Source organism: Cinclus cinclus, chromosome 13 (genome assembly GCF_963662255.1).
Source record: "Cinclus cinclus chromosome 13, bCinCin1.1, whole genome shotgun sequence".
NCBI classification, from domain to species: domain Eukaryota; kingdom Metazoa; phylum Chordata; class Aves; order Passeriformes; family Cinclidae; genus Cinclus; species Cinclus cinclus.
This window is the reverse complement of record NC_085058.1, coordinates 15,465,755-15,492,283: the sequence shown is the minus strand read 5'-3', so window position 1 is coordinate 15,492,283 and position 26,529 is coordinate 15,465,755. Positions and strand designations below refer to the sequence as shown.

General features: G+C 43.3%; 1 protein-coding gene across 1 annotated transcript; it reads right to left on the bottom strand.

The window, feature by feature from the left end:
• Positions 1-471: 471 nt before the first annotated feature.
• Positions 472-26,268, bottom strand: SV2B (synaptic vesicle glycoprotein 2B). Its single transcript, XM_062501331.1, has 12 exons — positions 25,785-26,268; positions 15,588-15,768; positions 14,826-14,977; positions 12,850-12,983; positions 12,004-12,093; positions 9,777-9,887; positions 8,600-8,688; positions 7,719-7,883; positions 5,022-5,155; positions 4,102-4,302; positions 1,682-1,841; positions 472-655 (listed from the first exon to the last, which is right to left on the bottom strand). The coding sequence occupies exons 1-12, from the start codon at positions 26,266-26,268 to the stop codon at positions 472-474; spliced, it is 2,085 nt and encodes a 694-aa protein (XP_062357315.1).
• Positions 26,269-26,529: the final 261 nt, after the last annotated feature.

The following is a 26,529-nucleotide window of genomic DNA, read 5'->3' as shown; positions in this document are numbered from 1 at the left end:
GCAACTCTCAGCCCTATTGCTGGAGCTCACCTCCAGCAGGTTTGCTACCTGCCTCCCCCTGGATGCTCTGCGTGTCCGAGCACAGCTGGCGTGGATGGGCAGGCAGGGCAGGGTCTCACAGCTGGGCAGAGGCAGGAGGGTCGGGGTCCAGCCTCCCATGTCACACCCACGGGCTCGGAGCTGCTGTCTGGCGTCCTTGCAGGGGGATGGATGGGGATGGGGGGCTCCCAGCATGGGCAGGGTGGAACCCAAGCTCTGCAAGGGGTGTGTGGGGCTGCATGCACCAGTCGTGGCTGTAGTAAGGTCAGAAATGATGGTTTTGTTCATATTCCCTGCGGGTTCTTCTTCCCCTCTGCCGTCTCGCTTTGAGGTGTCGACAGAACAGCATCGAATGAACATTTTGGGTTTTCCAGACATGGCTCTTTTTTGTTCTACATCTGCCCTCCCCCCAAACCCCTTGACCTCTGTTGCTCACATCAGGACCTGTTCTCGAGTCTCTGGCAGGCGCAAGGCGAGCAGACCACCTCCCACCAGAGCAGAGGAGGCCAGGAGGATGGGAACCACCTTGGTTATCCCTACAAAGGAGGAAAAGATGGAGTTCCCCAGGATGGCACCAAACTTGCAAATCCCATTGAGGATGCCAAAGGCTGTTGCCCTGTGGGGAGGAAAAGCAAAAAGTAATGATTAGGAGGGAGGTTCTGGCACAGCTACAGAAGGTTTGGGTGGGTAATTTTGTGAATGGTCTTATGTTGCACAGGCTAAGCTTCTAGCAAGTAAAACTGGGCAGAATAGATAAGTAGATAAATAGATGCAACTGTTTTGCATGTCTGTGTGAATGAGGAGAATGTCTGTGTGCACTTATTTCTCCTTTTCATCTCACCTTCTCCCGAGCCCTAGAGTGGCTCACTCTGTCAGCCTTTGCCCTCCTCAAAGACAGCAGGACAAAATCTGCTCTAGATCTCCTCAAAACCCTTCCAAGGGCTGCCTGAGTGGGTTGTCACCAGAGAAGCAATCACAGCTCTCCTCTAAAACCTGTTTCAGCCAACAGCTAAAAGCACACTACTTTCAATGTAGACTCCTTCTCCATTTCTGGCTTCCCCCAACAGTCAGAAAAAGGCAAGAAGGGGCTTGTAATGATGTTGTAAGGAAAGATTCAATCTGCAGGACATTATCCCAAAGTCTCCTGTTCCATCCTATATCCCAAATCACTCTGTGCACAGGGTTTTCTCCAGGTTTTGGAGGGGAAGGCTGCCCCAGTGATGGGCCATGACAAGAGGCTTGGGGGATACAGTGTGAAAGGGCAGACCTCCATGCACATCCATGGAAATGACAGAGTACATATTTCATTTGGTGCCCCTGCCCATGGCATGGGGTTTAGAACTCCTTGATCTTTAAGGTCCCTTTCAACCCAAACCATTCTGTGATATCATGATTCTATGATTCTTTGATTTATCAGCTTATATTTTCCACATGTCCACATGATCCCTGTGTTCAACCTGCCACACATGCAGAATTTCGCTAGCAATTGTCTGTTCTGACCCAGGATTACACAGCCCTGAACGACCGGCAAAAGTAAAATAAACGCAAATATACATCACCCCCACCCACATGTCTCTAAGGCAGCTTTTTCTGTTGGGAAGCAGGTAGAGGGTGGAGACTGAAGGAGAAATGTCCTGAGCACCTTTTGTCCGTGGGGTAGAGCTCCACGGTGATGACATCCAGGGCGTTCCAGGCAGCGATGCTGGCCCCACAGAAGAGGCACTGCCAGCCGATCATCGCCGACTCGCTGTTCCCAAAGAACAGGAAGAAGCAGCACACGGCTGAAATCAGCATTGAGCCACCTGTGGGGGGAAACCAACAGAAAAACACTGGCCCCAGCTCCCCCTGTGCACAGCTGAGCAAACACGTTTGTTAAAGGTGGCTTTCAAGTGGTGGGATTTCATCCCAATAAGAATTAAATCCAAAAACGCCTCGGTGCTGCCTGTCATTCTCTGGTGCTGGAAACCAGCCTGGAAATGTTCTCAATGTCTACCTGATTTTGCTGATAGTCCTGCTCTACAAAGACTGTGAAGACAGGCTTTTCCAGGCAGGCTTCCAGCATCTCAGACTTCCAGATGGACCCAGGAAGAGCAGAGGCAAGTAAACAGGAAAGTCAATGAGGAGGAAGCATCATTGTAAAGGTTTTTCAGCTTGAATTTCAAGTGACAAGCTTGTGCATTTCACATCGTATTGAAGTCACTTGACACATTTCTAGTCCCAATTAGGGTAATTTACAGTCACTTGTATGAAGCACTTGAGGTCTCTTTTAATTATAAGAACATCATTAGATTTCATGGCACATTTGCACAGGAGCCATAATTTTATGAACATCACCAAGGGAGAAAGTGAGAGCATTCATGCTCAGTTAGGCACAGTTCAGACTCAGAAATATTAATAGCTATATCACTGCTTTCTACCCCATTGGGAATTTTTCACCTGAAAGATGAAATTTGTGAAAAATTAAAGTATTTTCACCAGAATGTTCTGTTATCACTGAAATATTCCCATTTATTTCCAGAAAAGCAAACTATTTTCTCTGTTGTTTGGTGTTTTTGGAGACAATTTAGTGCCATACAAAATAATTTGGATGCTGAAGTGTAACTAAAACACTTCAATTTGAACATTATGTTGCATCTTGCCACTGCACTGGCCTGCCTATTAAAAGCTGCTGTGTAGGATTCTATGTCCACTTCTCCTCCGTGGTCCAAGGCCAAACTACATCCCCACAGTGTGGTGTGGATATTCCCCCTGCTGCAAAAGCCCAGTCCAACACTGCTCACCAGGAGGACACCAAGAGATCTGCTGTTTTATACAAGAGAAAGTGTGGCAGGATGTGATAAAAATGAACGGAAGCCTCAGCGAGGCACATAACTCAAAGGAGAAATTCAGTTTTCCTGTTAAGCTGACCGGAAATAATGTGTTTGACAGAGTGATACAGGTGGGATGCCAGAAGGCTCTTTCAATTGGAAATTCCATAGTGAAATGTTTCAGCATGATGTTACTAATTTTTGTCCCATTCTCTTCATTTTGCAGGAGAAATAAGCATTTAGGGCTCCAGCTGTCATCCCAATTCCAGATGAAAATGCTGAAATGCTGACATGTTTGCAGGATGGACAATCGGATTCTCATTCAGTTTCCTCTAATTTATTTCTCACAGACCCTCTGGTTTGTTTGGGTCTTTTCCAAATCCACCACATGAATGCTTATTTTCCCTCAGTGTACATTCCTGAGACATCTTGCTCTACTTTAACCTGTCTGAAGGTGAGGCTGAGCTAAACCTTCCCTCTGCTCTCAGACGAGAGAGAGGAGCTCAAGGGAGCGATTCATGCCTTACTCCTGAGCCACATCCCTGATTTTATTACACTCCTTCGGCTATCCCTCAGGGCATGATTCCCATAGTACCTGGAGAGCAAGGTCTGAACCCTGGAGGCTGCAACATCAGCAATTCCCAAAGTATTCATAAAGCTGATAAGGGGCTAACTTGATAACTTATTCCCATGATGGTAAAGGGTGGCTCCTTTCTTGGCTGTCATGATCAGTTAATTTACCATATGGTCTTTGAATCTGCTTGTGCAATCATTTGAAAGTCAGATAAAAACCAAAAGAGGGAACTCCTGGGCTGTAAAGCTGCCTCATCAAATAACCTTTGTGAATATCCATTGCTACAAGCAAAAGGTTCGGGTTTTTTATACAGAGGCTTTGGACTTCAGCAGCAGCTCAACAGGACCAAGACGTCCTTTTTTAGCTCTGTTTTGCTGAACACTGAAAAAACATGCAGGATTTGACACAAAAGGCAAAATAATAATTAAAATAGATATTACAGACACAGAGAAAATCAGGGTGAGGAGGTGGGGAGTAGGTCGCTTGCTCACTTCCATGTAGCAGATCACCTGCCTCACCCTCTAGTCTTTATCCTTCTGCTCCTTTTGTTTGGGGATGACCCATCCCCACAGAGCCATGCCCTGTGCAGACACAGAGAGCCCTTCACAAGGAGCAGGGCTCTTTGCAGGGCTGTGCTCCCTCCACGTCCTGCCCCACCAACCACCCGTGGTCCCCACTCACCAATCATCTTTATCCTCCCAATTTTGTCCATGAGCAACGCAGAGATGATGTTGCCTGGCAGCACAGACAGGCTGCCCAGGAAGCTGACCAGGTAGATCAGAAAATCATTGTCCTCCTCAAAGTCAATGTGGCAGCCTTCCTTCTCCTTCATGAACGTGCTGTTGATGAGCCTGCAGTTGATGAATTTGTGTTCATAGAGATCTGTGAGGGAAAGAGGCAAAGGCTTGACCTTGCTTGGCTGAACTCCCTTCAACAGCAAGGACAAAACCAAAAACCCAAGAGAAGTTTCTCATCCAATGGAAATGGCCAGGGAGTATTTATTTCAGTGGAAATTTATTAGAGTGCCAAACTCTAGCTGAGTCCTTGGCTCCTGGTAAATGCAAGTTCATACACTCCTTTTAATCGTGGAGTCACCTGAACCAGTATCTCCATGCCACAAGGACAGGGCAATGCAGGCTTTGGTTTTCATAGCATTTTAATTTGTTCTTTATTAGAGTAGAAATTAAGAGCTTTTTTTGGTATAAATTAGTGACTATTTTACTGCTGATGACCTTCAACTGCCAGTGGCTTGAAATTATATTTTATGCCAGTTTTACTGACTAGAGCTGTAAAGTGCTGAGAATTTTGCCATTACTTTAACTTGTAAAGGCCTGAGTACAGAATTTTGCATTTCCCATATAACACCCAGAGACACCAGAAGCCATGGGGTTAAAATCACTGATGGAGCGACCTGAGGTCTCCTTCCAAATGCATCACACTCGTTTCCTCCAGCATCACTCTCATTATCCAGCACACACCTAAACACACAGATCCCTACCATCCTTTCTCCCAAAAAGCAGATTAAATGGTTCTAATAAAATAGTTCTCTGATAAAATAGTTCCTAGTTACACAGATGACACTGCAGCATGAATCCCATTACCAGTGTTATAAAAGACAGTAGAGATGATGGTGCAGTTTTCAAAGAAGGTCTCACTGGATCTCACATCTTCAAAGTAGCAGTCTTCAAATAATGAATCCTCAAATCTCACTTCCTTGAATTTCATGCCAATAAATCTGTGGGACAGGAAACAGAATTTCACTCAGTGCTTTAAAATATTTTCTACACTGTATAGTGTGCAGTGGCTGTTTCAAGAGACAGAGCACTAATTCCAATTTCTAGTGTCATTTACAAAAGGTGTTGCTTGAATGCATGACTCCCTTGAGGTCCTTCAGTGTTTTATTAGGAGAGAAGGGTTTGAAGAGGTATTATTTTTAAAGAGACATGAATCTTTTAGGATTTGGGCAGTTTTTCTATTCCTCAAAATAATCACATCTGAGAAAATGTGCTTCTAAAGCTGAGGGGGCACAAACCCTCTCATGTTCAGTCCCAGTCTGTCTGAATAACACAAAATTTCACTTAATGCAGGGCATTTCCTTCATGACCTGACCTTGCTGCCTTCCTTAGTCTCCCCCTTCCTCCATCATAAATAAAACCAGACATTATCAGGAGCTTATTGAGCCGTTTGGTGAAAGGTTTCTGACAGTTGTTTAAACTCAAAGTGTTTTTTTAAGTGAAAATGCAGTAGGGATTCTGGAGAGAGTGGGGAGATTATCTGAGTTCTGCTTGTCACCATCTCAGTTTGAGGTTTATTACTTATCATGTAATGAAAAGAGATTTCACTAAAAATAATAAACTGTGTCAGGTGATTGATTTCTCCTCTGATGGGAAGCGTGACATGTCTGACCTGGCTGCCTGAAGGATGACACAATATTGATTTACCTGTGAGATTCTGCAGGAACACTGAGAAGATGTATTAGGTAATGCACAGGCATGTTTAGAAGATGTAAGGAGCTATTAAGAACAAGCATTATTACTCTAGTTAAAGAGGCCATGACTGTCAGCATATGAAAAAAACCTTCTGACATATACTCCGCAGCTTAATTGAATTGAGCACTTTTAACACAGTGTAACGTGATGGTTGTTTACACCTTTAAATGAGCACTGCAGGGCTTCTTGACTGAGCCTACTAACAGAAATTATTAATGCACAAAACACCACAAGAAGATTATTCAAGTGTTTTGCTCCATGTAGAGGGTCTCACAGGTTATGGCAAAACTTAAGCTGTTCTGCAATTGCTCAGTGATGTATTTGCCTGTGATGTATTTACTCCCAAAGGCTGTTAAAACCCTTTTCTCCCCTGCAGTTTCCTTTCTTAACACTCAGCTTCAGAAGAGTGAGATAGCAATGGCCTGGCGATCCATGGAATTTTAGTTCACAGCCTAGGGCTGCAGGGAAAACACAGCTGTAAACCATACTGAGATAAATTCTGGCCATTACTGCAATTTAGCTTGGTGAGGGTTTGAGTATTTGAAATGGAGAGGGCCAAGGCAGGAGAAGAGTGATTTACATCAGTTTTATGTCTTCATTCAGCAAGGTGTTGAGTATCCTCAATTCTCAATGAAGTTAGTGAAAATACAGCACCTTCTCCAGGCATAAAAAAATTGTCCCCAGTCCCTGAATTTGACAGACATCAACTTCTCACCACTTTCTTTTGGGGAACAGGAATTGTGGAGCTAGGTTTGCATTACTAAGCTCAGCTCCTTGCTGGAGGGAAGGTGTATGGAAGGACATGGGACACATGTTGGGATCCCCCATCAATGTATATCAAATAAATAACAAAGAAATGGGGACAAATAGTTCCTGGGGGGATTGGAACAACCTGGCTGGGCAATGAGATGTGGTTTCAGCTGCAAAGGTTAAAAAACCAGTGTTTGGTGCAAGGCTGAACATCCACATGGGGACGCGCTCCCTTCAGCAAGGCCGCTGGACCAGCATCCTCTTAGGTCTACCCTGGGCAATGAGATCATCGAAATTGCATAGGGATATTTTTCCTTTTTACTGGGATTTTGAAAAGTAGTAATGGAAAGACTATGATTAACATTGCTGTGGAACATGGAGTGATTTGGATCCAGGCTGGACACAGAAGAAAAAAAAACAAAAAGTCCAGCCCAAACAGGAGGAAAAAAAGAAGGAAAGCTATGGTGTTCTGCTGGAGTAAATTCACTGACTTCAAAACAGTAAAAGAGAAGGTGACACACTCATCTGTAGGGAGATAGTGACTGCAGTGGGAGAGGCACCCCAGTGTGGCCATGGCCCAGCTTGCACTAATGGGCTGCAGCATGGAGACTAGGGTCACTCATATAGAGAACTTCAAGAAGAAATACCTTTTTATTTTGGAAATGCAGCAGTAATTTCATTACCAGTGGCTGGCCAAGCCCAGTAGATGTCAGTGTGGGTTAAGGAAAAAGAAGTCACCGCTGCATCCAGGGCTGCCCAGCGCAGCCAGGTGGGCACTCACTGCCCTGATCCCAGCACAGGGCTGCTGGAAGCAGGACTCCTCACAGGCATCCCCTGGGCTCGGCAGAAGTCAGTGACAGAGGCAAAGTAGGTGCAAAAGCAGACTAAAATTATATTTTGTCTGCCAAAATCTGCCTCTGGGATTTGAGAGATTTAGATTGAGTGTCCCAAAGAACAACAGAGAGGCTCAAGTTGATGGAAAATGGAAAATGGAAAAGAAAGAGCTTTCTAGAAATTTATTTCAGTTTGAATACATCAAAGCAAATTCTGTTCACTTACTTGTCATTTCTGTATTCCCCATTTCTGTGGATCTGGTTTTCCAAGGTGAAATTAAAGGTGAAATGGGACACTTCTTCCTCATCAAAGATCTTCACTCGGGATTCATATGCCTCATCTTGGAAATATCGGATCATGTCAGGGAACCACACAATAAGGCCGTAGTAACTGCAGCAGGATTGGGAGACACATCAGGGACACAAGATTCTTCCAAAGATCTACTTCACAGCTTGTCAACTTGTTAAACTCCAAATGTGAATGCAAGTCTGACACAAATTATTGCTCAGTTCTGACACTGGACTGAGCAAGGTGTTTCTGCACTCTAAGCACCCTGCTGATCTCAGAAGCATGTTGGTCCATTCCCTTGCATTGAAGCAGGACAATTCATTTCAATTCCCCTTGGCTGGGGAATAAAGAAATGTGCTAACCTTGTTACCCATTAAATCAGCAGAACAGGAACAAATTGGGCTGATTTCAGCAAGTGTGCAATTCAAGTGAGAGTTAGACAAAATTTACCTGTAGTTTAGATTTAGACTCCCCTGAGTGGTTTTGATCTAGACTAAGGAACAGCTGAGAATCTGGCAGGGTTGTGTCTTTTGTGTGTTAGTGTGGACAAGATCAAATGAAGGATCTAAAGGTGAGAAAGTCAAATTATTACTGTGCTACCAACCACTTCTCAAGTCCTGATTTGATCAAAGCACCTTGTAGTTCACATAAAGCAATCAGATTGATCAATAGTTCTAGGAAAGCAAGGTTTAGTTCACAAAAATTCTTTAAAGTAAGACCAGGATTGACTTTGTAATAGTTTGTATATATGTGTAAATAACTATTCAGACTCTGAATGGTGCTTTAGTTTCCTGAAAAATATAAAGTACCTTCCTTACCTTAAGGCCATTGTAAACCAAACCACAGCCAGCATCAGTGTGTTCATCCTGTACTGGGCTGTTAAACAGTATAGCACGTTGTCCCAAACCTACAAATCCACAAGAAGGAATTATCTGCCAGGACACCCAAGCAAACACTTGACAGCTTAATTTCTGAGTGCATAATAAACCTAATGTCAGAAGAACAGGTTCATTAGGGGAAAGTCAGATGCATGGCTTATATTCACTTATTTTTTCAAAATTATGTTTATCAAGTAAATGGCTTACAAAAAATAACATATTCAGCTCAGTGCCAGAGTACTTGATGTGAGCCCTCTGTAATGAGCTGGAATGCATGATTAGGGCTGGGTATGAGGCAGTGTCTCTCTCAGGTTATATCAGCAAATGTGGATATGAGATTGTTCACAGACCCTCTGACTTTATCTTTTCAAATATATGTATGGCGTCAGGAGTGCTTTCAAACTGAGATTGAAAGCTCTCTGAAGAGCAAGAGCCCAAATTCAGCCAGCACTTTAGGAGATACAAGATGAAATCAGGTAGGGATGAAGCTGAGCAGGAGACAGACCAAGATCTGCTCTTGACTCATTGCAGAAAATGCTGCCAAGAACACGAGGGGATGTAATGCCTCAGGCTCTTATCTTGCCATGTAAGTATAGTAATAGTATGGCACCTGAATTCCAGAACTTCCCTTTATTTTCAGCTCATCCTTCAAGACTAGAAGTTCTAACAAGGTTTTCCACAGTTCTACATGGGTATTAGGTGAGCAGCATAGCGAGTGTAAAAGATAAATGAGCCTAGGAGACAATATAACATTCTTAGAAACTTGGTCTCAGCAGGAGGAAAGAGCAAACACTTTCTGCCTCCACTGCAGGTGGTAATTTCATTTAGGCTTGGGGACAGAGAATCAATATTCATCTGCTCAAGAGTAGAGCCAAGCGCTTGGGGCTGTGGCTGGTCCTGGAAGCTCTCCACTGCTGGTGATGCTCACTGGGCCTTTTTGGGGGATGGCAGTGTGGCAGCTTGCAGGTGCACACATCTGCACAGAAAGTGGAGTCAGACTGCAGCTCTTTGGAAAAAAACAGATGATTTTCTGAGGTGAGAGTCAGGGTTTCAAGGTACAATGACCTGAAGCAAAGAGGCACTGGAACACTGTGTGAAGTTTTATTCTTCTCTTTACCTGTTTTAAAGTAGTCGTGATTCTGACCAGCCACCGCTGGTACCAGGTCCCTGTTGAGCTCTGGATTTCAATAAATTCATCTACTTGCTTTGGAGTTTTGATATAGGAAACCTGGAGGAAAAACAAAAAAGGGGGAAATAAATTGGACTGAAGTTTCTAGAATTGATCTTGGGTGGATTTAAATTCCACTGTCCTCTGGGCAATTTTTCTACCTAATAACCCTTATTATTTTTTCCTTGAAAGTTAGCATTAGCAATTGAGCTAATTGATTTAATTACAGCAAGACACTATTAATAGAAATAAGCCTTCCTGCCTTCTTTTAATCCATCCCTTCATCCTCTCTCTCTCTCTCTCTCTCTCTCTTCTTTCATGAAATATTTTAAGTACATCTTGTCCACTTCAATCTTTGATTTGCTGGCTAATGTACCTGTATACTACTTTATTTCTCTATGTTCAGATTCCCACTACAAATTAGGACTCAGAAAATATAGTAAAAATTATCTCTGAGATCATCCACTTGTATCCAAACTGTGTCCTCAGGACTTCATTCTTTTAAAACAACCAGCAGATTGTTTTAAATCTTTTAAATACCACTAGCAGAACTTCTTTGACAAATGAATATGTAGGTGGGAATATTTGCAACTGAAAATGCATCCTGCCATCAAGTTAGCCCACACAATGCAATCAGTTTGCTTCACCAAAAGGGTCTGAATCTTCATTGCTGAATACCTGAACTGCACTGCTCAGGAAAACCTACAAATGGATCACAGTAAATATTTGCTTAGTAACTTTAATTAAAGAACATATTCAAGGAAAACAGAACTGTTTGTAAACACACAGAGGAAATTTTCTGAATAAATTTCCGAGTGTGAACGAGCGCCTTGGCTCAGCTGCGGAGTCTCTTCATTTCTCTTCCTGGCACCGATTAAATGTCAGATCTGGGAACTGTCCCGTACCAGCTGACTCACCACAAACTGACAACTTCTGGCCTATCAGAAGAACACAGAAGCTGAGTTTGTGCCACACCAGGAGCACTGATGAGCTGCCTGTGCCAGTGGGAGTCAGTACATCTCGGCTCAGCCGCTGCCTCCAGGTGCGATACCCAGCTCAGCTCCTCCACTGCAGTCACGACTCTGTTGCATGGAGCAATGAGCACTAATGGAGGCTGTACAGCTCCTCCCTCATTCTCCTACTCAGCTCAGACTCTCATAGTGCCCTACTTTGTGAGATATATATGTATATTGATATGTATTTATATTTGAGCTTCATTTCCCAGCTCAGCGTTACAGCAAAGCCAGTGATGGATTTGAAGAAAACATCTCTCTCACCTTTGCTATCAGGGCTTCCACTACTCAAATGATTGGTAGCCTAAAAATAACACATGCTCATTAAGATTCTACATGAACCTGCACGCAATTGTCATGTTCAGATATGAAACTTTAATTTCCTTGAAGGATCACTCCCAAGGGGCACAGTTTCCTGACAACCCTTCTGATCATGGAGCGCCGCTCTCCTTCTTGATCAAAAATATGTTTCACACACAAGTGTACCTCCTTTTTTCCCATCCTTGAAAAGCATGTGTACTCTCACCTTTAAAAAAATAAATCAAGAATTCTTCCCTGGCTGGCTCACCGGGATTTTACAGCTGAATTACAGTAATTTGCAGCTAACCTCAGCATAAACCTTTCCTCTGATTTTACTGTTAACTACTCCTCTGGTGTGACCTTTTTCACAACAAGCAGCAGACCAATGAGTAATTGCCACTCATCCCACTTTCCCTTGGAGAGATTAAAGACTAGGTATGAAGCAGGTGGAGTTTGGAAAGCTCATTAGAAAGTATGCGAAGTTTAATCAGACTTTGATTAGAAGCCAGAATGGAGAAAGGAGTGACTCAGGTCTCCCAGGTGGCTAATATCTCTCTTATTTTGTTTTAGTCTCTTAGAGCAAGCCAATTAAGCATATGCATAATTGAGAAATCACTGGTCTAGAGGATGTAGAGTAACACCTGGAATGAAGAGTACTCACTGCAATTGACAGACTTGACTAATTCTTGAAAAAACAGACTGGCATCTAAGTTTAAACACACAAAATGTTTCTCCCAGGCCTTTTTCTGTTTGCTGGGGGAGAGATTACATTGAAAGGGTTCTGAGGAGGAATAAAGTCGTGCTGTGCTGCACTGCGGAGGGCGTGTCCAGCTCTTCTTAACCCACAGCTTTGCTCAACTCACCGTAAACACCCTCTCTGGCTCACCCTTGGCCCGCATGTTGGTGTCATGAACTTGCTTGAGTATCATCCAAGCTTCATCATGTTTACCAATCTGAAACACCAAAGAGAAGGAAAGCAAATGTTCAAGCTCCCAGCTCTGTAATTTGTCAATGCACAAAGAGAAAGCAATTCTAGAGGTCCAGCATAGTGGATAAGAACACAGACAGCCTGGGCTGCACGAAACCCAAAGAGCTGAAAGCATGGTTGGTATTCACAGAGTGCAGCATCTCTGTGCTGGAGAAAGGAATTGTCCTAAAACTGCCTGAGGCAGAAAAGGGGTCAGAGATAGAGCTTTAAAAACAGATGAAAGAAGAGGAGATGGATGATGAAAACTGGACTCTCATCCCCCCTCTGTTAAAGACTTGCAGGTTTGAACTATGTATTGCTACATTTCCCATCTGTGAAGTGGAGATACAGAATACTTGCTTAAGATTGCTGAGGTTTAAGTATTTTACTCAGTAAAATGTACTTTGCCCTTTGCTCTACAGCCAGGATTGAGTAGTTCCATGCCCAAACTATGCAAGATGTTTTCAAAGTGTCTTTGTTTGCCGTATAAAATTCCCATCTCTCACTACCTTCCTTCTGTACCCCATCTGGCAGTGACACATTACTCGTCAGTGATTGACCCCACCATGTGCAATCGTTGGGGTTTAAGCTATCAGTGGAGATAGTGTAGACATGTAGCAGTGGCTTTGCCTCTGAGCTTGTGCTCTGTGTGTTTGATGGGACAAAGGAAGACAGTGACACATTAGGGACCTGCCATCCTCTGCTGATATCAGACTGCAACGTTTGAGATGAATCATCTTACCTCCAGCAAAAACCGTGGGCTTTCAGGCATGAATTTCAGCGCCACCAGGGAGGCAATGCAGGGCAGAGCGCACACGAGTACAAAGACTCTCCAGCTGTGGAAGTGGTACTTGGTTCCCATACTGAACCCCCAGCCTGGAAACAGCAAGAGCCAACAAGTAAAAATACTGGGGATTCTGAGTTTTTCTCTGCTAAAGCAGCTCTGAACTTTGCAACTGTGTATGATGTGAGGACAGGTTGAAAGTTTGCTATTCTTAGTACTGGTGGCTCTTGGAGGCTCCACAGCATGCTCAGTAGATAGCAGCAAGTTCATGTTCATTACAGAAATTGGAACGTGCTCAGGCTCTGCCTTTTAAGAACTTCCTTTTATCTTTGAGTTTAGAAATCACCTAGTGATAGGAACAGCACTGTGCAGCTGTAGGCTAGCAAGGCTGGAAAATGGTACAGGAGTAAGGGCCACAACTGATTGTTTCTCAGTGATGTTACCAAAGCTTTACAAAGGTTAAATCTCTGATCTGAGAGGCACATTACAGACAGCTTCTTTCCATCTCCTACATCACATATGTATTTCACATTTAATGGAAGTGAGCAAGAAAAGCAAGTTTATTTTTTCAAGACCTTCAAAACCTGAGCTGGGGATCAAACTTAAAAACACCAAAATCCTAATCCTGCTTTTGAGGTATCTCCTTCTCCTGCTTTTTCCTGGTATTTGACCAAGTTAGGTATTCCCTGCTAAGAACTGGAAAGCACAACATCATTCTCTTACATTGCTCCATTCATTCTCCCTAGGCTCAAATGTCATAAAGAGTGTTTAAATAGGTTTTTTTTTCTATAAAAAATCTTATTCACATAATAAAGAAATCAACAAGTAATGGGTTTTGCAGAGGTCTCATTTGAGCCAGTCATGGAGTTATAATGATTTCACAAAGTTCCAAAATAGTAGGTGGAACACTGTAAATCAAAAAAGAAGCTGCAAAAACACAACATCAAAAAGTAATCTGAAAAATAATTGTAATGTAAATATCTAAGGGCTTTTAAAAGCAAATATTGTTGCAGCTAATAGAATTATTTCTACCTGATACCACTAGAGTAAGTTTGCCTATTTCTTCCAACAGTCTCTGTTACATCAATCAAAAGCATGAGTATTTCTTTATACTGCTTTAAATGTGCTAAAAATGAAATGATAGATAGGTAAATGTTAGTGGTTTCCTTTGTGGGTTTTGTGAACTGTCCTACTTTCCTCAAACAGGATTTTGCAAACAGCTGGTGTCACTGAATACTGGGGGAATTAATCTTTTTCAGTAGATATTTGCTTCTGGTGTTTTCCTAGGTTATATACACAAGTTACAAGGAATTCCATGTGACATGCTGATTTTGCTTCTCAGAGCACAAGAAAATTCCAGTTTACATGCATCTACTTTTTCATTCTCACTTCCAGTTGAGGGCAGGGAACCCATTCCAGTCCTGCATCCATTTAGGTGAAGTCAGAAGTGACTTCAGCCCATCACATTCTGGGCAGATGTGTCAGCAGACACAGCCCTGACAGTGTAGACACTTGGCTAAGGAAAAGCACACGTGCTGTCCTCGCTGCTATCATTCACAGCACCCAGTAATTCCCTGATTAAAGTTGCTTATTTTTGATAACTGGACCAATTTTTGCAATATAATCTCAGTCAATTTTCCCCCCAAAAGTGTTGACATTTAGATTAAGAGCTCAGGCTCCAGCAGTGTAATTCAAGGGATGTATTTGAGGCTTTAGATGGAAAACAGCCCCATCCAGTCCTATCTGCAGCTTTAGTATCCATCAGTCAATCTCGCAGTCAATTTATGAGACTTTCTGTGAGGATTTCAGGTGTCTATTATTTTCAATGATATTTATGCTGGGAGATGTAAGAACTGTCACTACCAGTGCAAGGGTTTGGGGTGGTGCAGTGGTGTAGAAATGTGGCGGTGTAGAAAGTCAAAAGCACAAGTTACCGTAATGTGGGATGATGCTCCAAGCCATTGCTGAAGCATAAATTCCACCAATCATCCAGAACATGCAAAGCCAGCTCAGGTGTTCCCCCCTCTTCTCACGAGACAGGAATTCAGAGAAATAGGCAAACACGATGGGGAGTGTGCCCCCAGTACTGAGGAGAAAAAACAGCACATGGGAAAAATGAGAGTTTTCTTTGATGTCTTTGGGTTAAGATTGCATGTTTAATGAGGGAAGGTCACACTCACAGATGGGCTGCTCAGAAGTGAGACTTGGAGGGAAATGAAAATCTCTCTTTGGCTGGACTGGTCTTAGACATCAAAGATGAACAAGATCCTTGTCATGCTCTAAAAGCTGAATTTCCTGTACAGTTTGTACAAACCCAGGGTAATACCCTACTCTCCACTTAAATCTTCATCTTCTCTTGTTATTTCATGATCGCTCACATTAGCGAGGCAAAATACAGGCAGCTAATGGGAACTGCTGAGGGTCTCATTTGAAGCCTTGGAGGTGGGGATTTTTCACATTTCTACACAATTTGGGCAGTACCAGAAGAGCATCAATGACTAAACTTTCCCACCATTACAGCTCTAAGGGTCAAGGGTAAGGAAACATACCCACACGTCCTAAATGGCAGTGCCATCCCAGCCATTTACCAGGGATGTATCTCCTGAGGAGCCTTCCTTATCCCACCCCACACACCCACACTGCCCAGCTGTGCTGGGGCTCCTCCAGGACAGGGGGCAGATTCACCAGGTACCCACCCGAGGCCTGAGATAAGGCGGCAGAAGAGGAAGAATCCATATCCCTGGACGAAGGAGGAGAGGAACGCAAAGGCAGCATTGATTGCAAGTGATATGATGAGGCATTGCTTTCTTCCCAGTTTATCAGCGAGGCCGCCCAGCAAGACAGCCCCCACCATCATTCCTAAGTAGACTATCAAGCCTGTAAGTGAGAGTGACAGTCAGCTTGTTAACAGGGTGGAAATAGTACACAGTGTAGAAGCAGAATTTAAAGTGCCCGCGTGGCAGCTGATATCATCCTGGCATACTGTGCAATAAAGTAGAGATACTCCTAACAACCCCAAATCTCAGATGCCAGAAACTCTACCCATTGACAGGACAGTAATTTCCCCATCTTGTTCCTGAGAGCTTGCATCACTTTAGGCAATATGGACATACACTTGTTTGACCAGACCCACATCTTTCCTTCCCAACCTCACTGCTCACATATCCCCTGCACGTAAGCAATGGCCAGGCATAAGCAGCTTAGGATGCACGTGTCCCAGCTATGTGCCAATACAACAGAAGTCTGATGTCTTAACTCCTCTGACCCCCCTGAGTGCAGCAGGATGGAGGATGTGTAGGGAGAGGCTCTGTCATGCTGCAGAGAGACTGCTGAAGCATGGCTGAATCTCTTTGCAGTGTTTCATCTCTTTCATTCTCTGCTTTTCCCAGCTGTATCTGAAAGGATCAGTCTCTTACCCAGACTCACCTCGTGTAGCTCAGCTACTTCCTTCGTTACTGAGCCAAGATGTGGAGTCTAACTAAAGGACAACTTACTCAAGAGTGCAGTCTTGATCTGAAAATTTGAGGAGAAGGGAGAATCTAAGGCTTGTCTGGACAGTTTGCTCTACAGAGTTCTCTCTCTAGCATTGTCAAGAAAGATGGATTCTTCTTTTTTAACCTCACTTCACTAGATCTTCTACTTTAGGGTCCTCAAAAGACAGTCTCAATGACTCATATAGTGCCAGGCTGAGTAGGAGAGAATGGGTTTCCACCCTGGGTAGTCTCCCTGTGCCCAGCTCAGTTTGTGCTTTTTAATCTCCAAGAAAATATGGCAGCTGTCCTTTGCTCTTCTACTGCTACTGCTGCAGAAGATTTTATTGCCTTTTGCTTTATGCAGGTACCAGTGTAAATAGCTCTAGTTAATAATGCTCAAAGGTTCAGAAATATATTTTTTATTTATCTATTTTCCAGTAGTTTAGAAGAAATTGGTTGCAACCACAGCTTTTCCTGGGGAGCACAAAGGTACAAGGGGCTTCTCCCAAGAATTTCTCCTGCATCATATCATACTCCATTGATAGGATTGTAGCCTGTGTCTATAGGCTGCACAATCCTGTGTGGAGATCCTGATGGGGCCTGACCATGTCTGGATGTGATCCAGATGAGCTGAGCTATTCCAGGATGGAGAACATCTGTTTGCCAGAGAGCAGAACTTGCAGTGCAGGGAGTTCTTAAAGGAAAAGGATGATGCTTCAGGATGTTTGGAGGCCGAGGATACATCCAGTTCAAGACCCAGCTGAGCAAGGGTTGAAGGAAAGCAGCACTGCTCCCTGAATCCCTGGCCCCAAGTGAAGCCATCAGATGCTAAGCAAGTAAATACACTGCCTTAACAGGAAATATTCCTATTCACTGATTGAAGAAAAACAGCTAAAAGAAATATTTTTCGGGCATGGTTGACTCTTTGGAGGTTCATTCCTCACCTAGAACAAGCTTGGCTTCTCTTGAGAGCCAACACCTTCCCCAGGTCCTGTTCTGTCAAACACACTTGGAAAACAAGGTGGCAATGGATGTTTGTAATTCATTAATGTTTAAACAAAACAATCAGTTTGGTGGCTGAAGGCAGCTCTGTGCTGTCCAGCAAAGCCAGCTAAGGGCTAATGAAGAGCTATCTGGCAGCTGATCCTGTCTTCCTTTTGATTGCAAATGCCTGCACTTGATTTAAAATGCATTACTAAATTAAAAGCTATGCAGCAGAGATCCATTGCAGCATTTGAAGGACACTTGTATCACATTGATCAGATGCGGAAAAGTTTGGATTTCTTAAATCTCCTTATTCCACAGTGGGGTCACCTCTCTGTGAGTGATTCTTTTGAATTCACACGATATCTGATGGGCAGGATTTGTGTGTCAAAGGCAAAAAATCTGCTCTTGTCTATGAAAAGCCTTTGCACTAGAACTGTGGAGCAGGATTAGGCCAATTGTACCTCCACCATGAGCATGTGGCTCTGTGCAACCTATCCTTGCACTCCCTGCCCTACCCTCCTGATCCAAACTGTCCTGGTGAGGTGATCTGAAGGTGTGTAAAGGTTTCAGGTACTGATCTGACGACAAAATACAGATACATCTCAGAGTCTGGGATCTCTATTTCTATTAACTTTTACCTCCAGCTTCCTCAGTGAAATGTAAATTACAAGGGTGAGCCAAAGCAAAAGCAGTTTCAGTCCAAAAACTTCCTGAAGGAAGGATCTTAATGCAGTGTTTGATGGCTTAATGTTTTTACCCTGGCTCCTGAGTCACATTTAATGGAGCAACTCTCATGGCAGCCAGTAGAAGGAAGTGATGATGAGCCCTGTATCTACTCACTGGTGCATCACAGCCACCCATCTGACAGCAAGCCCTGCCAGCACTGCCAGACCCTGATGACGAAGAAAAAATGTTCTGCCAAACTTAATTTTTTTTTTTGGAGAAAATCCCTGGACGGCAGATGTTCATCCAAATCCTCTTAGTAACAGAAAACATCCCAGGTCAGGAGGAGGTGGAGGAGATTGTTACTGTCTTCTAGCTGGTGTTTTACTGCAGTGACTGGTGAGGGGCAGCCTGTTCTCTGGCCAGGAGAAAAGTGGGCTCAGCACAGAATGTGGCAGTGCTTGAAACTCGACATCAAGAAATGGAGCTGCTTTTGTAAGCAAACCCCTGCAGATTCTTACTAAGGAGCCCAAACTTGTGATGGAAGGGAAGACTGGGTCTCTGCAACACAGCATCCATCAAACAGTGAGCAGATAAATCACAACAGTTAATGTCACAAACTCATCTGGAGGATGTTGCTTTAACTAATTATTTTATATGATAAATCAATTGATTCATGGTCCCCCAGAAATTTAAAACAATAAAATCTGTAGAAAAGAAAATATCAGGGACAAGCAGAGACTGTCTACTTAGCCAGGTTTTGAGGGAAGGATCCTGGTTATAGAAATATTTGCTTCAGGGTTGAAACAAAATCAGCAGAACACTTCATTATCACAGAGAGGTCTTTTTTTGGTGAAGACTGCATGTTCTGGCCAATATAATTAAAACTTTGGGGTAGCTGCTATAGAACACTCCATCAGCTGATGGATCTCGGGACCAAGGGCGCAGAACAAAGTCTGCTTTTCAGATTGCTGTGTCCTGGATTGACAACAAGGTGACAAGGACCCAGGGAGGATTGGAATAGTTACTCAAACAACCTCTTTGTAGGGAGACAGTCTTCCAGAGAACACAGTGATAGTTGCCACCTAGCTCAGCTCATATCAAGGAAATCAAAATTTTAAAGAGAGTTCGACCAACAAAAGTGATCATGCTTTGGTATTCCTTATGCTGGGCTAGTTCTATCCATCAAAAATTCTTTAGTACAACATTACAATGGTCTGCACCAGAATATTCACTTCTAAACTTGGCTTCAAACCACATAGACTCAGACTGTGCTAGGAGGGATCAGCTTCCCAATTGACACATAAGGTGCTCAGATGAAATGCTAAGGGCAACTCTGAATAAGCCACTGTTTGCAGGCTATTCCACAAGTCCTGGAGAATAATGAATGCCTGTGGGGAGGTCTGCAACAGGCTCCCATAAAAGCAGTGGAAAACCAAAGAGCTGAAATTCTATGAATAAATTTTGGGTTATGAGTCATCCATTGCTGAAGTTATAAGGAAAATATGTGACCACTGACTGGGCTTATTCCCACTAGAAAAGGAGTAACATACTTAGCATTTTCACACTAAGAAATTTATTAGCCTTCACTGAAGCTGTGCGCTCTGTATTAGACAGGAATTTGAAGTTAAAAGCTGAAGTTCTAGGAGTAAGGAAAGGAATATACTGCAGATACAGTTTATGGCTCTTGGTGTGCTAAACTGTATTTTTACTACTTCAGTATAGTTAAAAGTAAATTTCTAGGGATTTCAGAAAAAAAATAAAAATTCAAGGTTTACCTAAATCTGAATCACAAGCATGTTTTTTCCTCATTGTTAGCTAATGGGATTAAAGTTCCTTAAAAAGAGGCACATCTAAAAATAATCCCTTTTAAGACAGGACAAAAACTTGTGGAATAAATAGAAAATTTGAGCAGAAAACACCCAGATATCTCATTGAGAAGAATTAGTCCCAGAGTCCTTGGGGCTGTCAGGGAGGTGAGGAGGCTGCTGGGCCCAGGGTTGTCTCTGGTTTGCATGGAGCCAGTGACCACAGGAATGGGAAAGCTCCTACCTGCCTTCCAATCCCTGGCCACTACCAGTACAGTCCTACAGTAAAAAAAAAAAAAAAAAAAAAAAGAGGATCTTGTAGAGGGACAACATTTGGACTACAGGAAGTTATTAGGACCGTATATATCTTGTAGTTCAAATTGCAATAAAAACAAAATTGAAATACTGTTACTGTGTAGAATCTGTTAGGGATGTACCTTATGGACACAAACAAAACTTTGTGAGTCAGGTCTGGACAATTTAGGAGCTAGATGTGTCACGGCAGAGGATCCATGTGTAAGAAATTGAAAGAGATGAATAAAGTAGTGATAGTGCTGACTCTGTCGTACCATAGTGATGTCCCTGAACAAGGGAGGGTCTTGACAGAGGATGAGCTGAAGACTGGTGGCCTTTTTGTTCCCATTCTCCTTGTAATTCTCAACCTGCTCTTCCTTGTAGGCTTATTAATGGTTTCTCCATGAATCAATTTGATCTTTAAATGGAAGTCAAAGGAAAGGCTGGTCCTGTTGCACTCTCCTTGTTGGTTAATACAAGCACCGAGACTCCTTCCACGGCCAGCAGCTCTGGCACTGAGAAGGGAATCTTCCATGGGAAAGGCAGTGTTCCATTTTGGGAGATCTGTGTGTGGATATGGGGCAAATCTGGCAGCTGGGATGGAGGGGGCTGTGCAGCTGGAGCTGGGTGGGTGGGTGAGCCCGTGGGGCTGTGGCACAGCACAGGTGAGGTGAGGTGAGGTGAGGTGAGGTGAGGTGAGGTGAGGTGAGGTGAGGTGAGGTGAGGTGAGGTGAGGTGAGGCACAGCCAGGTTGGTGCTGCCAGCAGGGTGTGGGTGCTGTTTATGCTCAGCCAGCTTCACACCTCCCCACGGGACTGGTCCAGCACCACAGCATTTGTGGGACCATCTGGTTCTCCCCATCCAACCCCTCTGCTAAAACAGAGATTTCAACAGAGGAGGCCAAACAAATCCTCTTCTGTCCAACAAAAACCTCCTCACGCTGGAAAGATGGGGACACAGCAATTCATCCCCATATAAGACCTACACAAAATGTGGGGTGTTCTCAAATCACAAAAGCACCTTTATTTTTTTCCCTACTGCTCAAGGTGATGATGCTCCTTTGGCTGCATCTTGGGCTGAGCATTTCTACCTAAGAGCAAACGTGCAGCCAGGAATCCACACCTGACATGGGCAGGTCTCATCAGGGTGTAGTGGCTGCTGTGTTGGGGGTCCCTGGCCGTGGAGGAGCAAAAGAGGCAGCAAATAACCAAAATAACCATGGCAGAGCAAGGGAGCCATGGCAGGGCTCGCCTGTGCTCAGGCAGAGAAAAAAAAATGAAGTGGAGAAAAGCCATTGAGCCCTGCAGAGGGGATTAGGATTTGCTGTCATATCAGGTGAATTCAGGTCAATGAGAAGCTGTGACCAGATTTTATCTCAGCTGATAATAAAACATCCTCTTCACACAACTAAAAGCAGGCATGTTGTACACATTGGACTTAACCTGACTCACACAGACAAGCTTGAATTGCTACATAAAAGCATAATAACTTATAGGATATTTTTTCTAGTTTTCTTTTTTTAATGCAGCATTATGAGGTTAAGAGTCTGTAATGTGATATTCTCCTTTAAAAAAATTATTAAGTCGTAAAAAGGAGAAGGGAGCCTGAAAAAGCAATTTTATTCTCAGCCTTAGTATAGCTGTTTTACAGTCACAGGTAAAGCCCTTGAAAATTTCCTTGTCTCAGTTTAGTGAACTGTGAAATGATCATAACACAACCACAGCTCTGGGATCTGAGAGGGTTGATGCTTTAACTGTGCCTCAAGATTTTTATATGCAGGATGTGAAGACGTTTTTTAATTACTATGTCATTATCTTTTATACTTTTTGTGCACTTACTGCTCTGTGCTTACAAACATAAGATGTAATCCTCTAAGAAGTGATTTATAGCATGTAATGATATATATTTATATTTCTCCAAATAATGGTACTGTGGAGCTTTCAGCAAATACAAAAATACAAATTTTATTACTCTTTTGATTATCCTTAGCATACTTTAAAAAGTGCTTCCAACAGGCTGTATCATGCTGAGAAGAACAATTCTGTTTCAGTAAATTTAAGAATTGAATTATTATTTTGACTACTGATGATGAAAGCTCAGCAAAGCTGATTTATCAAATGAATACGTAAAAATAATATTGCTGCATGTTACCAAACTTATTCTTAACAACTTGTATTAAGAGTTGATTAAATCAAACTGCTAAAATACGTATACTGTTGTTTCTTCTTTTGTTGCTAGGTGTTATTTTTGTAATACCCCCGAAATCATCTTTAAAATAGCATTTCTCATAACTGAAAAACTCCAAATATGTGTTTTGTCCCACTTGGGATATTTAGGGCTAAAATAGCTGTTAATTTGCATCTGATGGTGAGATGTTTATTTTCAGAATGAAATGTAAACGTTTTCTAAGATGTGTCATATCCATTTCACACATTTCATGAAACACTGTGGGCATCTGTTTATTTGCAATTTTTGCATAATTTGGCCATAGTTTGCTTGATATTTTCCCATGACTACTTTCCAAGGAAGAAAAATATATGCAATATGCAGAATATTTAATGCAAAATGTCCTTTTAACAGAAGCTGAACTTCATTAAATTGGTCTTTAGGAGGCATCTGCTTTATCTCTCTTATTTGCTCCTTACTATTTTTGCTGGAGTTTGATTACTCACCTGACTTATTTCCCAGTTTTTCCCTCCTGGGCACTCTTGTTATGGCTGAGACCTTGTGTGTTTTAAATGTTAGCAGCTGCCTGGAAGTGACCTTAACTGCTCCTGAGAAAACCTGATTGTGTTTCTTTAGCAAAAATGTGAGGAGATAATTGGTTCCTTGGGAATAAACACGAGATCATCATTGGTACATGGGGATAAAGCAAGGGGCAGTAGCTCATGTGTGGATAATATCCCTGCTTCCCTAAAACCATGTGATAACTTGAGGGAAAGCTGTGCCTGCTGCAATCACTCCCCTGTTCATCCTGTGCAGACACACCGGTGCAGGACTGTCACTGCTCATTAGAAACTGAGGTGAAGGCTCTTTGTTTGCCACCAAATCAATCTCTAAGTGTGATTGAACCCTGATCAATGTGCACTGCCATAGGCCACTAAGGGAATGGATTCACAGAGAGACATGAGCTTGTCTTGGACACTCGGAGCTTTGTGGGAGATAACTGTTTTCCTAGCTGCAGCTGGATGGGAGCTGAAGCTGTCCTGAGAAAGATTTTGATTGTTTTGTTCTTCTCTCTATCAATAGTACTTCCTCAGCCTTCCCCTTGAGAAGCTGAAATCTGCTGTCCTTGTGCCCCAGCTGCTCAGAAAAGAGATGAAACCTTCTTGCAGGGGCAGTATTTGGGACATGAGGCGGTGCTGGAGGCAGGGCTGCATTCACACCTCATGGCCCTGCACTGCCCTGCTGCCTGTCAAACCTCCAACACCCTCTTCCCTGCTGCTGCCACCCTTCATTTGGCAGAAAGGTCTCCTTTCCCTCTCCAGACCTGAGATTGCACTGATCCCTTCCTATGCCCTCCAGCAGCCCCCTCCTCACCCCAGGCTCGTCATACTCTCTTCTTGATGCCTTGGGTACTCACTACTCACATCAGAGCACTGCTGTCCAATGTAAGGCTTTCCAAGCCATGCTTAATTCATTCTCACAGAGTCATCTCACAAACCTCATTTCCAGAGGCAGACAAGTGTTCAGCAGACAAAAAAGGGTATTTAACAAATAAGATGGACTGAATCAGAGACCTGCCCCATGTACACCACCAGTCAATAACAACTGCATGCTACCATAACCACCCATTCTCTCCCTGCCCCAAACTAAGATAAACCAGCTTTTATTGTTTTTAGAAAATGGTTTTTTTTCCTCGCATAATAAAGTCATGGAATAGTTTGAATAGAAGCTTGGACAGCAGATCCCCCAAACAAACAAGCTAAGGACAGGATAAATTGTTCTGCAAAATCAGGTTCTCACAAGCTGTGTTTGAAAGTGGGCAGGAAAGGCTGCAAGAAGAGTTCTCTTCTCCTCATTAGCAGTCCCAGATTAGCTCTGTTAGTGCGCAGGAGGCTGGAGCTGGGGTTGGATATGGACTCAAATGTCTCCTTGCTTATTCAGAGCTTATCAGAACACCCTGAACTTTCAGCCTTGCAAATACTGAGCTGGAAAAATCAGAACATGCTCTCTGGGGAGATTTCGTGTTCATTTTTACCTGTGGTTGGGCCAGAAATACTTCAAAGATAAATTTCCTTGTGACATTTGAAGTTTTCTCATTCAGGAGCCTGCCAGAGCTTGAGCTATACAGAGGTAGATATTTATGGGGTAGGAGTTTCAGAAAAATCTCAGCTTTCATAGAGTCACCAATATAAATGACCTGCTTTTGAAAAAAAGGTCTCATCACTGAAAAGACACCCAGCCTTGTGTCCCACAGGGAGCTGGTGAATTCCAAAGTCCCTTTGAAATTAGGACTTAATTGTGAGAGGTTTGCTTTTAGATATCTAGCTGGAGATATTTCGAGTTAGAATTTTAAAGGGTTTGTGAAGCAAAAAAAGTTACTAAATTCTTTAAGGCACAAAAGTCAGTACAAACCTGGCTAACTATAGAAAGAAACATCCTGATCCTCAAGTTCAAAGAAAAAAGGGAGAAACAGAAAAGTGAATATGACCTCAGTACACCAACAAGAGAGGTTTATATAGAGATAATTATCTATTGCCTTTGTCACATGAAAATTATGTAAATAGAATGAAACCAAGGGCTAGGGTCTAGTCCCAAATCTGCATTTACCTTGCATTAGGCAGGGATTCTGTGCCAGCATGTATGACCTACAGTCCCTGATGATTCCCTGCAATCCCAGTATGTGTCCATCAAGACACACTCTCTCCCAGCTCAAGCAGTTATTCCAAGAGCTATTTTATTTCCCTTCCAGATGCTCTGTCCTATTGTGTGGCTGGCTCTCACTACAGATCATGCTGGATCCTGTCCTGATTCTTGGAGATCTTGGAAGCCTTGGTGTTTTGGCTGATGGAATTTGGCTTGCCATTGTTCAAGGGAAAAAATTGTTTGTCCAGACCTTTCCACCCAGTCTCACTCCTAATAACTAAGCCTTGTATTTTGACCTCAGGGAGATGTCAGTAGTGATGCAAAAGGGATGCTGCCAGTAGCCTCAGCTTTAATCTGCCTGCTGCACTTTGATTGCATTCCACAGACCTCCATTGACTACATCTGATCCAGGAAAGATGAGCAAACTGAGAAGTTAGCAGGCAGAAGGAACTGACTGCATGGTTGATTTTCCAGTTGGGACTTTGGGCTGAAGAAAAGGGAAACCTGCAGTTTTTAACAGCTTTGAATTTTGAGTCATTAGATCTACCTTAAATTTTCACTTATTTATCCCTGAACACCCATTGGAATTTTGCCCTGTGGACCTGCAGAATGTGAACTGCCTTGCCCAGATCCAGCCCACTGTGACCAGACCAGCACTGGGGCCAGAGCACATTTTGGCACAATTCTGCTGCTCATCAGCGTGTGAACCCCTCCTGAGTCAGATCCACCCAGGCGTGAATATGCATGACATACAACACAAGAAGAAAGTCACTAGAAGATCATGAAACCAGCTGGTCACTAGAAGGTGTCCCAGCTGCTTGTCAGTGCATTAGAAGAGCTGTTTGCCAGTGGCACTTACCCAGCATCCCTTTGTTGGAACTGGACAAGCACATATCCTTCTCAGCACTGGGAAGAACAAATCCAACCACAAACACCTCCACCCCATCTGCCATCAGTGCCAGCCCTAAAACAAAGAAGAGAGTCCACTGGAAGCGTCCGTGGCCACACTCCTCAATGATGTTCTCATACTGGTGGGCAAGTTGCTCCTCATCCTCCATCCTCTCGGCCATAAGGTCAGCACGGTCTCTGTACTCATCATCCATGGCAGGGGCTCGCTTCTTCTGCTTTTCTTTAATGTCATCTGGGTGTGGGATCCCTTGGTACTCCCCCTCATAGACCTCATCATCCTCATCGTGGCCTTCTGTAACATCACTCTGGGCATCCTCGTCCTGCGCGGGCTCATTCCTGCCCCGGTAGTAGCCATCGTTGGGTGCATCGTAGTTGCCATCCTGGTACCTGTAGTCATCGGAGACCTGGTTTGTGTTTCTATATCCATCATCCATTCTGCAAAGAGAATTCTAAATGCAGTAGGTCACTGTGTGGATATTCTAAAATGCGTATGGATTTCTGCAGTTTCTGCTGTTGGTTACTTGAACATATCTTCTCTGCCTTCTTTGGAACTGATGAGATGCACGGCTTCCCAGGCTCAGAAGGAGAATTATATATAAAGGTTCTCTTTGACAGAGTCTCATGCAGCTTTTGGTAACGCTTCACTTTTCAGCTGTCATTTGCGACTTGCTGGCTTCTGTGCTTTGGGTGAGAAA